The sequence below is a fragment of the Mesitornis unicolor genome, unplaced genomic scaffold (assembly GCF_000695765.1).
Source record: "Mesitornis unicolor isolate BGI_N332 unplaced genomic scaffold, ASM69576v1 scaffold6715, whole genome shotgun sequence".
Lineage (NCBI taxonomy): Eukaryota > Metazoa > Chordata > Aves > Mesitornithiformes > Mesitornithidae > Mesitornis > Mesitornis unicolor.
In genome coordinates, this window is record NW_010187407.1 from 1 (window position 1) to 13,231 (window position 13,231).

The following is a 13,231-nucleotide window of genomic DNA, read 5'->3' on the forward strand; positions in this document are numbered from 1 at the left end:
TGGGCCCTGCGGCGGGTGATTCCTGGCGGGGGGCAGCCCGGCGCCCTCCGGCCTTCGCCTGAGCCGGGGCTCCGCCGGGGAAGCGGGCTCGGCTGAGCGCTGAACTCGCCCAGCTGCGGATTCTGCTCGTCCGACTTAAGTGTGAGCGATGCTAACCACATTTTCCCTCTTCTCCTTCCTCTTCTCTTCTTCCCCCTTCCCTCCCTCTTGTCTTTGCAGCAAATGGAGCTGCTTCTGGTGAATAAGCTGAAATGGAATCTGGCTGCAATGACCCCCCACGATTTCATTGAACATTTCCTTACAAAAATGCCTCTGGCAGAGGACACCAAGCAGATCATCCGTAAACATGCTCAGACTTTTGTGGCTCTGTGCGCTACAGGTATGAGCCCTGCACGTTAAGCAAAGTGTGTTGCTCCCCTATACACACCTGCCCCTCAGCTTGTAAAGCTTGCCATAGCTGTGGTCTAAAGCGAGCTCAGAGAGCTGTGGGGAGGTAGCTTAAGCCCCAGTTATTGCCCCTTGTTGTTTGCAGAAGGTGGATTACTTTGCAGAGGTAAGGTTTTGTTTTTTTTTCAGAAGATACTTTGCTTCTGAGTTGAGTATGTTTTGTTGTCAAGGAGGGGGAGAAGTACACCCCTCTTTGTAGTTTAGCTGTGGAGTTGCAGCTCAGCGTGGCACGATTTCTTCACCTCTGTACGCCAGGTTTTATGTGGGGGCTGCAAAAGGCAGTGCGGATTCATTCTTTAAGACAGTTCTTAAAGGCGGAGGGAGATTTTGTTTGTGAATAGCTCTGCGTGGGAGTTTTAAAACTTCCCTCTTCAAGTTGCCTCTTCCCCCCTCGGTGGCTGGTGGATTGGAAGAGGGCCACGCGGCGCAGAGCCTTTCCTGGCACAGGACCGCTGCCATCTGCACCCTTCTGACCACGTGCTGTGCTGAAGCCATGTGCAGGGGCGGCCTCCAAAGACGCCGACTGTTCACTAGACCAGGTTCGCAGAGGCCTGATCTTTGGTTTCAAGGGCACCATGCGTGTGCTGGTTCTTTGAAGTTCGATGTTTGCATGTGGACTCTGTGTGTATGCGTTTGTACACGCATCAGCTTTACCCACGAACCCGAGCAAGCGGGAAGGATAGAGGTTTTAGAAGAGTCTGTTCTCCAGAGCTGGCTGTTCCCACCGGACAGAGTGGAGGAGCAGGGACAAAAGAAGTTCTAGAGGGAAGACGCTGTTTAAACAAAATGTGTTCAGCGCGTTTTGAGTCTGACGAGACCAATCCAGGAATGGCAAAAGAATAAGGAAGAAAAAACAGCCAAAGCAAATGTTCTTTTGCAGTAGCACGTAAAGAGGAATGCCAGATACTCTGTTGACACTGATAAAAACTTAACGTAAAGGAAATACAGTGCTTTAGTAAATGTTAATATTCAGTAGCAGCTGCGCTAAAAAAAAGAGACTAAGCCTGCATTTGGACTTGAGGTATCCACACATGAGAACCTCGAAGGGATATGTGTGGTCAATGGCACAAATTTAATACATTGTGTAGTTTATTTTCCAGAGAGAAATTTGGTAAAAATATTGAAAAAAGACTGCAGGCACATAGAAGAAAAAAATTATTTCACAGAATCAGCTCTACTGCAAGGCCTAAAGATAGAACCACCGAGCCATAAAAGAGAAATTTATAAACACTGGCATTGCTCTTCATCTTGGGCCTACCATCAGCGTAACGGGCAGTTCATAAATTAGATTGCCTGGAATAATGCTCAGTGTTCGAAGCGCTGCAACCTTCAAATGGCCTTCAAACTACCTGCAGCAACATTTTGGGAAAATCAGACTGTAACTCTTCATGCCAGATTCTACCAGATAAGTTGTGATTTGTTAAGTTTGAAGCTTCCTTGGCTGTTAGCTAAAAAGAACAGCTACTCGGCCTCCCCTTTGGATATGGGGATGTTTAACCTAGGTTGTTGTGTTGGCAATGACAAGGATGAAAACAAGAGTAGTTCAAAGGTTGGAGACTTGCTAAGAGTCCAGTACTTTGATCTACTGTCGATGTTGTTACGTTTCTTTTAGGAAGCACATCCAGAGCCTGCCTTTAACACTGCTACACACCACAGCTGGAGAATGGATCAGTAAATGAGAACCATGTTCTTGGAGTTTTACGTAGCTTTTAAAAAAACTGTGCTGAGCTCACCAGAATTGGGGCCCTCTGCAGCTCCCTACTGAAGTTGGGAATATTGCCTGGGGAAAGAGCACTCAGGAAGGCTGCCACTAGGCTCTGTATTTTTACTGTTATTTTTGGATGTCGAGATTTTCTCTACCTCTTGCTTTCCTCATGACTTCTTTGTTGGCTAGTGAAGATCACATGTGGTTAAGTAGCATCTGGACTTTGCTTTGCTGTTGCTGGGTTGTGTTGTATTTCCCCTTGCCAAAATGAACCTAGATGGACTGCAAACGCGTTGTGCTGCCTGGATGCTGTGGGGCCCAATCCAAAGTCCACTGGAAACACTGACACTCATTTAAGTGGCCTCACGGGCAAGTGCAGAATATCCTTTGCTTTAAGTACAGCCTGTGTCCTCTACAGTAAAGGAGGGTCTCCTGAGAAGAGGCAGCAAAATAACGCTTAGAAAAGAAAATCTCCACCAGTCGGCTTAACAAGGTGAAGGCTGTGGAAGTGTTTGTAGTTGAGTGTGTATGTGGTTGCTCCAGAAAGAGAAGGTTACGCTGCAAGGTGAAGTTGAGGGGAATTCCTTCTAGGCTCCCTCTTCAGTTGTCTGGCTAGTAGAAGTGGGTTTGTTTGATTTGGTTTAGGTTTTGAAAAATCCATTTTCACCAAAGGATGTCTTTGTGCTGTGGTAGGTTCGGAGGAAAATAAAAAAAATTACCAGGGGTTGTTTGAAGTTAACACATAATTGAGCTTAATGAATGGGGCTTTGGCATGGCCAAGCAAGGCAGGGAGAGCTCAAAAGGAAGCAGGCCTCTTTTGGCCCAAGTTAAGACCAGTGTTGAGGGAGAACTGCAGCTCTATACAAGCATAACAATGAATAGCAACAAATATTGGAGCTTCAGCATTTCATTATGTTCCTCTGGTTATCAAAACATACCAGGCTCTTTTTAGATTACTATTATTATTGCTATTATTATTGTTGTTGCTTTCCTCTTCTCGGATGGAGAAAGAAAGATCCCCCTTTGAAACAAGCGCGTTACAATTCTTCTATTCTCTGGCCTCTATAAAATTGGAAGTCTCAAGGTATGTGACCAGTTGGAACCTGTTGCATCTTGCAGCAAGTGATTTATGTTCGCAGTTTTGATTTGCCTCAATGAAAAGATTTTCATTCATAGCCCCCAGCTCTCCAGACGGATGGAATTGCTGCTCCATTTAAAAAGGAAAAGGGGTGACTCGCCTTGTTAGGAATTTTTTTTAAAGCGCTGCAGCGCCTATATGCCTGCTTTGTCCTCCCTTCAGGGTGGCTGGCATTCTTCTCTCTCCTCCCCCTCCTCTCTCTCTCTCCCTCTCTCTCTTTTTAACAACGCTGAAGTTGTTTATTCTTTTTGGATGAAGTCTCAGATAGGCTACTGGGGATGTGTGCTTCAATTGATGGGGCCCCCTACCCCATTGTGGCTGTGTCAGGTCTAATTCATCTCACCGAAGCCCCCTTGTTCCTGAGCGCTCAATAGCGCAAGATGAGGCGATGGAGGCTGACAATGATGCCACACTCTTCACTTGGGGGCATCCAATTACAGGCGAGAGGGGCCCCCTGATTAATATGCTGAAATTAGTGGCCTCTGCCACAAATAATTCCTTGTTGAGTTGCAACAAAAAGGCAGTCCATGCTGCTTGTCTGGAGTGGTTATAGGGACAGACACAAACTGGTCATTTAAACTTCATTATCACTTTTCCACCTTGGAAAGAATGAGGGTGTGACTATGAATTCATGTTCTTGTTTACTGCTCCATTTAAAAGAAGAACGCAAATATTAATCCCAAATGTGATCCTGTCAGGACAAACTCATTGAACTGACACATTTTGGTCATGTTCTGTTTGTGGAGCTCAGTAAATAGTGATGCGAACACACTGCCACCATTCCCCTCTGAGCGGCCCGGTCTTGGTGGAATTCATGCTTGCCTCCTGAAATCCCTCATTTCTGAAGTCTACCTGCAATGGTGTATCCCTGTTTCAGTTAGGAGACTGGCTTTGGAATGTACATAGGGTCACTAAGCAGTCTGATTTACTTCGGTTTTTGGGAAAGACCAGCTTCCTAGAAGGTGGCTGTATTTCTGTCTGCCTGGAAATGGGCAGATTAGGAAAAAGGGATAAACTAAATTTATTTTAAGCAAGGTAATATAAATGAGATGACTTTGGATCAAACTTGCCTTTTCGTTGGCAGTGCATCACAAAAGTTTGGCTAGAGTTCATCGTATCAGTTTAATTTTGAAGGTTCATAGAATGCTGGGCGAAATGCCCCTTTCAAGGTGGGTATTGGTCTGGGCTACAATGGAGTGTCAGAGGTATATGAATAGATTCAGAGAGAGGACTTTCATAGAGTCCCAAAGTCTTTAGTTTCACTGGTAAAACATTTACACAAAAGTTATTTTATCATAATAAAGGAGATGCATGATTTAATACTTAAACTGTTCCACTGAGCCCTCTAAGCTGTCCATTCCTTTGATTTCATTCAAGGGTTTGACAGATGGCTTATATTTTTTCAGCCCAGAGGAAGTTGTATTCTGATAAAAGCAGAAGGAATGTATCTCAGGTTCTTGTGTATAATGTGGAATGTGGCATTTCCCTTTCTTCCTCACCAAATTAGACGTTTACTTGTGCCACTTATTTCCTTTGTTTCTGATTCTCCTCCAAGGTGTGTACTGCCACGGATCAAACACATTCCTGTTCAGCAGAAAGAGTCTTAGCATTAAAAGGTGGATTATTCTTATTAAAAAAACCCCACAAAACAACAAAACCACACAACAAAAACCAAACCCAAACCATGCTAAATGGCAGAGATAGCCCCTTAAGGAATCACGGGAGTGGCTTTGTGGAGAGACCTACAGCAATGCAGTCTGGAAGGGGGCCCAGCCTCTTGTCAGCATGGTGTCACATCAGAATGTAACTGATTGTCCGCCAATTCTTGGGACCCCCGTCACTTAGTTATGCCACATTTACATTAAATCCCTGTTGCCAGGATGGATGGCAGCCACTGACAAGAGACTAGGTTGAGACAAAGCATTTTTAAGATGAAACCTTAATTTAAATATGGATTATCTGCCTCCTGACAGGGTTAAGCAGTCTCTTTTTGTTGATGTTGTTGTTCATTAAAGCTATATTCCTTTGAATGTCAGTGCAAAGGTTTCTGCTTTAAAGGGCCCGAGGACTCCTTATTAGAGTGCACCTTGGATCTGATCATGCGAAACACTTAAGAATGCGAACAGGTTTTCTCAGATGTATAGTGCCATTGACCCCAGTGGCATTATTCACATGAGTAAAGTATTTTAACATTTAAAGAATGGGGGCCCTGCTTATGATAAAAGTACTTCGAAGTGATGAATGGCCTCCCAGGCTTAATGCTGAGAAGGGCTCCTCGCTCAAGTACAGTTGCTCACGTGGGTAAGCCTTTACAGGTTTGGGCCTGTAGGAGTTTAAAGCAGGAGGGATGTTTCTGCTCAAAATTTTCCCTACCTTTTTTGGATGCAATAATTGGCAGCTGAAGCCATGCTGGTAAAAGAGTGTATGTGTATGGGCAGGCTTCTCCTAAAGCAATCATTTCAGTCTTTTTTTTTTTTTCTCTCCTTCATACAGATATTAAATTTATTTCAAACCCACCTTCCATGATCGCAGCTGGCAGTGTGGTAGCAGCTGTGCAAGGCCTTCATCTGGGGAACACTAACACTTTCCTCTCCTATCAATGCCTCACACATTTCCTATCACAAGTTATCAAATGTGATCCGGTAAGTGACTCTTACTCTCCATTGCTCTCCTGCGTTAAGAGTTTAAGAATGAATGCCTGCTTACTGCATAGTAGCTAATCTGACAGTAAATCTTGATAAAAGTCAAACTTCAGAGTGGGGTTTTTGAACGTGTTCTCTTGTGTCCGTCCTAGTTACTGAGCTGTTCTATCCATTAGCAATCAGTGATTACGCTGCTGCAGTAATGCTGATGCCCCGTCCAGCTGTAATGTTTGTAGGAGAGGCGTATCTGACAAGGCAAAGGAAACCCTGCATCGATTTTGGACATAGCAGAGGCTGTGTTTGGTTGTAGGTACTTAAACCAGGAGTCTATGTAAAACAAAACTTTGAAAATAAGATGAAGAAATAGCTACTGAGACCTCGTGGAATCTCTGACCTTATCTTTGACCATTCTTGAGGCCTTTTATTGTGCCAAGTGGTGTGAAAAAGCCCCTCTTAAAAGAGTTCTAATGATCTAATTTGGTTTATTACGGGCTAGACCTGCACAGTAGCTGGTATTGAATTCCTTTTCGGAACAAATGCTTGTCCCACGACTTTCTGACAAGGTAGATGGTCCTCACAGGACTCTCATTTTGCCCCGCAGCTTCCAGGAGATGCACATCAGTAACTAGTGAGCAATAAACCTTTCATGAGTGAATGGGCCAGGAAGGGAGCCTACAAGGAAGACCTAAAGTCAATGATCCATGTCATAATGGTGTGTGAAGTTGGGGCAGAGTTGAGCTTTGTTTTGTAACAATGTGGAAGACCAATAAATAGATGCTTTAAAAAAGTTCTTGTGAGGTCTCCAAGCACTGGACAATGAGTCAAATAAAGACAACTCTGTGGTTAGCGACAGAATCTTTGAGATGCTGTTAAATTATTTTACATGTTAATAATTTAAATACACAGAGAACTATACTAGTCCAGACACTGCAAAACTAGGTTTGTGTAATTGGACTTTGTTGACAGGATTGAGTGATTTCTGGAAAGATGAATGCATCATAATTCATTATTCACAAAAGAATATTTTAATTTTGATAGACTACGTGAAACAATTGCTGACAAATATGCTATCTCAGCTTATTATTTGGATCACCTTAACAGTGCCTCAGAATTGAGATGTTATTTTTGCCATTTATATTAGTGCAGCTAAAGTAATACGGATCCAGTGCTGAAATGTTAAATACTATAAGAACTTCAAATGCTGAAATTAAATGCTGCTCAGTTTGGTATTAGGCAGTTTGTGAACAATGTAGATATTGCAGTGTATAGTTGGCCACTATCCAGTGCGAGACATTTGACACAGGTATTTAGGAAAAATACTAGGCTTGACAGTATCTGATTCAAACAAAAATATTATTTAATCATTCCTGATACAAAGCATTGAAGTAGATTCTCTCACATCTTTGAGAACAACAGCATGTCCTATGTGACTTGACTTCGTTGATGACAGAGCTCTTGTAAAAGAAAATAGTTTTAGCAAGAAGGAGAATCCTTGCTTATTTCTTTTTTACTGTCCGGTTATTGCAAGGCCACAGTATGTATGACCTGAACTCTTAAAAGCTTTAAAATGAAGTAACACCCCTCCAGCTTTTATTGCTAAATACATTCATGTGTTAGAACAGCTAGAGTTAAAAGTAAGGTTTTTGCATAGGTTGCTACAGAAAATAAGCATTACGAATATATACCTGTGTATATGTATACTGTTGTGTTTGTAATGGAATAAGGGAACAGCATTTTTCACTACTATTGTTTGAGTAAACTACTTGGTTTCATACATATCATGATTCCCCTGCATAGAGAATTTCCTGTAAGACGTCCCTATGTAATCCATGGTTTCAAATGCTGTTTCTGTTGTCTTACTCCACTAGCATGTATATGAAGTTTGTTACTCCACAGTGATGGTTCCCCTTGTCAGACCACACAAAGTAATACGCTTTATATTGGATTGTCCTGAAATATTAAGAGCGTTATAACATGGCTGACGTTCTCCCTGATTATCTATTAGCTAGAGCAGCTGGTCTGTTGGATTTCAGGTTATATAATTACACCTTTTTACCTTTAGTCTCAAAGAGAGCTGAATCTGAAGTACAATGAATATCACCTGATTGGAATTAGTTTATGGTTCATGTTTACGTTGGTAGGAGTCCAGTTTCCCATTTTGCCTTTGATCAGGGGTAATTAGAAGTCAGATAATCACAATTAGAAATCTTGGGCTGTCTTCCATCATTCTATTCTTGACCCCATCATCCATACAGATTGAATTTTACGTGACATTCATTTCCAGGCCAGAAATTTGCTAAACTAGATTAGATTGGGTTTCCATGCTGTCTGTTAGTACGTTGGAATTAATCTCCTGCCTGCCCCTCCTCAGAGGCACCTTCAGACATGTGCTTGTTATCCAGAACGGGTCAGGCAGCAACAAAGGATTTCCAAGCAGTTTCTTTTTTGTTGTTGTTTGTTTCCTTTAAATCTGACCCTGCAGTCTGATCATGTCTGCTGTGTGCGTTAAAAGTATTTGACCACATCAGTTAAGCTAGCAAGTGTTGGGTTTTTTGTTTTGTTTTGTTTTGTTTTTTTACTGGGGAGCTTAATTAATCCAGGAAGGGTTTATGACCTTGAACAAACTGTGGGCATTGAAAATTTGAGTAGTGAAGCAGAAAAGTTGTTGGGAGAAGTTATCAGAGTAGTGCACAAGTTTTGCATTTGCTTTTCAGTGTTGAGAAGTACTGAGAATGAAAAAAAACTTTGGTGAGGTTGTTCACAGGAAATTTTGTACTGTGGAGTTATTTTTGCTAGCTCTAATACGTACCTGCAGACAAACTAGTCACCTAATAGTCATCTGACTAAGAAATGATCTGAATAAAAATGCCTAAAACATGAAAACAAAAAAGTTGATTCAACTGTCGCTTAGGTCATGGTGTGTTCATAATAAATTGTTAAGATTATGTTTAAAAAAAATAGTTACAACATGCTGTACTCTGAGACTCTTACAGGAAAAAAATCTGTATTTATAGAAGTTATTTTGAATAGTTTAATTTTCATAGCTCATACATGCTATATGCATGGATTTAAAAAAAAACAAACCACACCAAAACAACAAACAAACAAGACCCACAAAAACCCACCAAACAGCTCCCCTTCCACCACCCCTGAAAAAAACCCAAAAGCAAGCAGGGTTAGTTCTGCTCTGAAAATTGACTTTCAGTTTGGAACACTGAACATGCTACCTTGTTAAAACAGAATTATTCTCAAAAGTGCCTGGATTTGTAAAACCGAAAATACCTAAAACTGTATTCATGTACTACTCTTCAAATACATCTAATTCCAAGCGTGACTGAGGTGCATGGTACAGGACATGCAAGTAGAAGCCTTACAGTCAGGATTGATCTGTCATACCTTGGGAAGGAGCGAAAGGACTTCATAGAGATCTTACTGTGAAGGCCAGAGGTATGTAGGAGCCAAAGGCATGATGACTTTAGGATATGAGGCGTTTCTTTTTGTCATTTAAAACGCTGTGTGTCTCTGTCAAGAGGAAATATTACACTAGGGTTTAAACCAGAAAAGGTCATAGGTTATGTGTTTTCAGTGAGCTGTAACTGATGGTCTGATCTGCTTAGAGGTAGGATTAACCTCCCTCTCTCTCAGAAAGGACTCGCAGAGAATTGTTTGCTTGGGTTTCTAATCTTATTTTACCCCAAATGCCATGTGCCCTTATTGGTGGCAGAGGAGATTCTTGTGGTAGTGGAATCAGTGAAAAGCTGGTAGATCACACAAGAAGCCTCTGAATGAAGGCAGAATTGAAACTGGGAAATAAAGAAAACAGCAGGCAGGTCACCCTCTCAGGAAAACAACATTCATTCTCAGTCATGCACATCCTAACACTTTTGACGGCAATTTATCATGGAAGACTGGGTTCACCGCAAGGGCTAACACATGTCATAGGTTAAATCAGAAAAGGCAATACTGAAAGGAAACTTCAAAGTCCTTAATACAGAGAGTTAAATATGTTGGGGAAAAAAGCTTACGATGTTTGTTATAAAGATATGAGTAAACAGCATGCTGGAAGAATTTTGGCAAAATGTAGTGTGATTGTTTTGCCTATTTAAGGCACCATTTGTGTTGCAGTGGATGTACATGGCTCTGAAGAACACGACCGTAACTCGCAGAAAGTTGCACAGGTTGAGCTAACAGGCCTTCTCCAATTCTAATTGCTGTGGATTGATAAGTAAAATCAGATTTATCTACTCATGGTATAGTTTAATGCCTGGGGAAAGTTACCTTCCCCACAGTAGACATGATTCTGCTTGGTGCTTGTTTTTAATTCACACCGAAGTCTGTGCAAGCAGTGAGGCCCTTGCACCCTCCTGAACACTCAGGACTGTGTGCGCGTTTAGCTCTGAGAAAATGCTTTTGAAGCAAAGGAACCAGATCTTGCCCTGACTGAGACTTGAAGGTGAACGCAGTAGCATACTGAAAGCTTGGCAGCACTTTGTAACGCATAGTGATGAAGACGTTCAGTGGTGCTTCTGAAAGATTTCTCCATGTTGGGGTCATACAGTCTGGCACATTTTTCTGTTCAGATGCTTTCCAAGTTAGGAATCAGTCACCTAACTTGAGCTGTCCACTGCTGCACATGGCAGCAGTTGGCAGTAAACTTAGGGCGTGTACATCTAAATCTACATATACATACATATATACACACACACACACATATCTGTCTATCTATCTATCTATATATGGCATTTCTGTCTAACTTTGTATTACCGGAACTTAGCTTGGGGAAAATCACTGTTCATGACCAGCACTTCTGTGGTAAAAGTAGAAATCACTGCATCTTCAGCAATACCTGGGACCGACCAGCTGTGACTCCAACCCAGTTTCATGTCTTTGCAACTCCGTTCATTTAATTTTGATTGATTCAATGGACTGCTGTCCAGTCAGATGACTCCTGTGTTTTCAAAAGGTATAAAGGACAGTGAGGTAAAAGATAGGATGAATGGACTTTTACAGAACAGGCAGAAAAGTAGTAGCGCAAGCTACAGCATCTCACTGCGTCAAGGCCCTGCCCGGGTTAGTTACTGCATGTGTTGTTGTAGTGGAGTATCCATCACATTCAGTTGTAGACCTATGAGCTGAGACTAACAGAATGGCAGTCATGGACTATGAATAGAGATGCTCACCTAGGTCATTAAATAGAAAATGGCAAGAGTTTGTTGCTGAAGTCTGGATCCAGGCTAGCATCCTGCAGAATAAAGGGCAGCTTATCCCATCTGTTCACTACTCAGTGTACCTCCTGCTCTTCTCAGACTCCTTTCAGTCTGCTGCCCCCACAGATAACTTGATTATTTCTTTTGCTTTTTCAAGAAGTGATATTTGGTCTGTGATCTTACTGTTTTTCTAAAGGACCTTGGGTCTTTTTCTCCTTCCATTTAATCTTCTCTAGGATTGTTTACGAGCCTGCCAAGAACAGATTGAATCCCTCCTTGAATCCAGTCTACGTCAGGCACAGCAGCACAACGTATCTTCAGAAACAAAGACTGTAGAGGATGAAGCAGACCTTTCCTGCACACCTACTGATGTGCGAGATGTGAACATTTAAGAGGACTTCTTCTAATGGGTTTGCTTGGCAAGAAAAGCAGACAAAGAAAGGGCATCTGAGAAGGAATCAGCATCAGGATCTCCCCCCCAGAAACCCTTTTCTCCAGGACATTTTTATACCAGAAGGGAAAACCAGTCTTGTTATATTTTTTTCTTGCTCTGTCTCCCTTCCATCTGTGACTTCAAACAAACAAATAAACAAAAAATACCCCAAAAACTGTCTTAAAAAAGAAAAAAATAGTATTTGCATTACCCCCAGGGGTTTGTGCTACAAAAATAGAGGATTTTATACAATAATAATCAACTAGTTTTTATATTAAAGTGTTCTTGTCTGTATGTTGTAAAAATAGGCATTAACACACAAAATGTCTCCAGGGGAGGTATTAGATTTGATTTCTTACATATAAAACAAAACCAACCATTTTTAAAGTAGAAGAGGGTTTTTTTTTTTAGATAGTAAATGAAATACTTTTTTTTTTCCTTTAAAAAGCATAGCTTTAACGCAGTTCTAGGCTTTTCTGTATCTTGCTTGCTTATGCATTTAGTCACTTTATAATTCATCTGTAAATGTTTATTTTATTTCCTTAGTTTTTTGGTTTTTTTTATCCTCTTCACCTTATAAATGGTTAACGTAACCGATAAGTTAGTGTATGTTAGTATGCAGCATTATGGTATGTTAATCTTTTTTTGTGCCTGTGGATTGCCTGTGCATAAGGCATTTGTAGGGTTCCAGCTTAGCATTGTTGGGAAAGGCCAATGTACTACTCATACGATACTCTATTATAAAGAGAAACTGAAATAGTGACATAATATATTATATTTTTGTAATCTTCATATTTTTGTAGTTACCTGTGTAAAAATGCTGGTCTGGCCCCACAGATATTCAGCCTAATTATGGTCGGGTTCAATCCACAGTTTAGTCTTTTTTTTGTTTGTTTGTAATATTCTAAAACCATTCCATTCAAAGCACTTTCAGTCCATTAGATATAGGAAATACATTCTTTTATTGTGTGGGAATTTTTTTTTTAATGGAATGGTTTGGAAATATATAAGTGCTTGTTCGCAAACTTGGAATTGCAAAGCAAGTGCATTTAACTATGGTGTTAGAGCAGAGGTGATTTTTTTTTCTGAAGGTTGTGTTCCAGTGAGAGAAATTGCATTCACAAATTGCCAGGATATCTTCCTATCCTTTTCTATAGAAAAGTTGAAGTTTAGAAATCCTTTGGTGCCAACTCATCTTTATAATAAATTAGGGGCCTTAAAGGTTCACATATAGTTCACATAGGATTTAAGGATTGTCGCTAGATGTTTTACAACTGAAGGTTTTTAAACACTAAAATATATAATTTATAGTTAAGGCTAAAAAGAATATTTATTGCAGAGGATGTTCGTAAGGCCAGTATGATTTGTAAAATAATGCAATCGCCCCTTTAAAAAAAGTCTTTCTACCCTTGATGTTGCAGTTTTAACACAGCTTATAAAAGAAAAAAGGACACGCTTCAAAGTACCAACCCAAAACAAAGCAGTCTATTTGGCCCCTTCCTATACATTTTTCAAAAGCAGTCTAACCATGAAAACGCCATAGTTAATAGATATGAAAATTGGAGTACTTGAAAGAAGTTCTTATTCCAGTATATGCCCCTTTTTTTTATTTAGCTACAAATAGAAAATTTGCACATCTTGGCTATGTATCTTTTTATT

General features: G+C 40.9%; 1 protein-coding gene across 1 annotated transcript; it reads left to right on the top strand.

Annotated features, from left to right (window-relative positions):
• Positions 1-219: 219 nt before the first annotated feature.
• On the top strand, positions 220-12,006 carry CCND1 (cyclin D1). Its single transcript, XM_010185425.1, has 3 exons — positions 220-379; positions 5,784-5,932; positions 11,376-12,006. The coding sequence occupies exons 1-3, from the start codon at positions 223-225 to the stop codon at positions 11,529-11,531; spliced, it is 462 nt and encodes a 153-aa protein (XP_010183727.1). The 5' UTR covers positions 220-222; the 3' UTR covers positions 11,532-12,006.
• Positions 12,007-13,231: the final 1,225 nt, after the last annotated feature.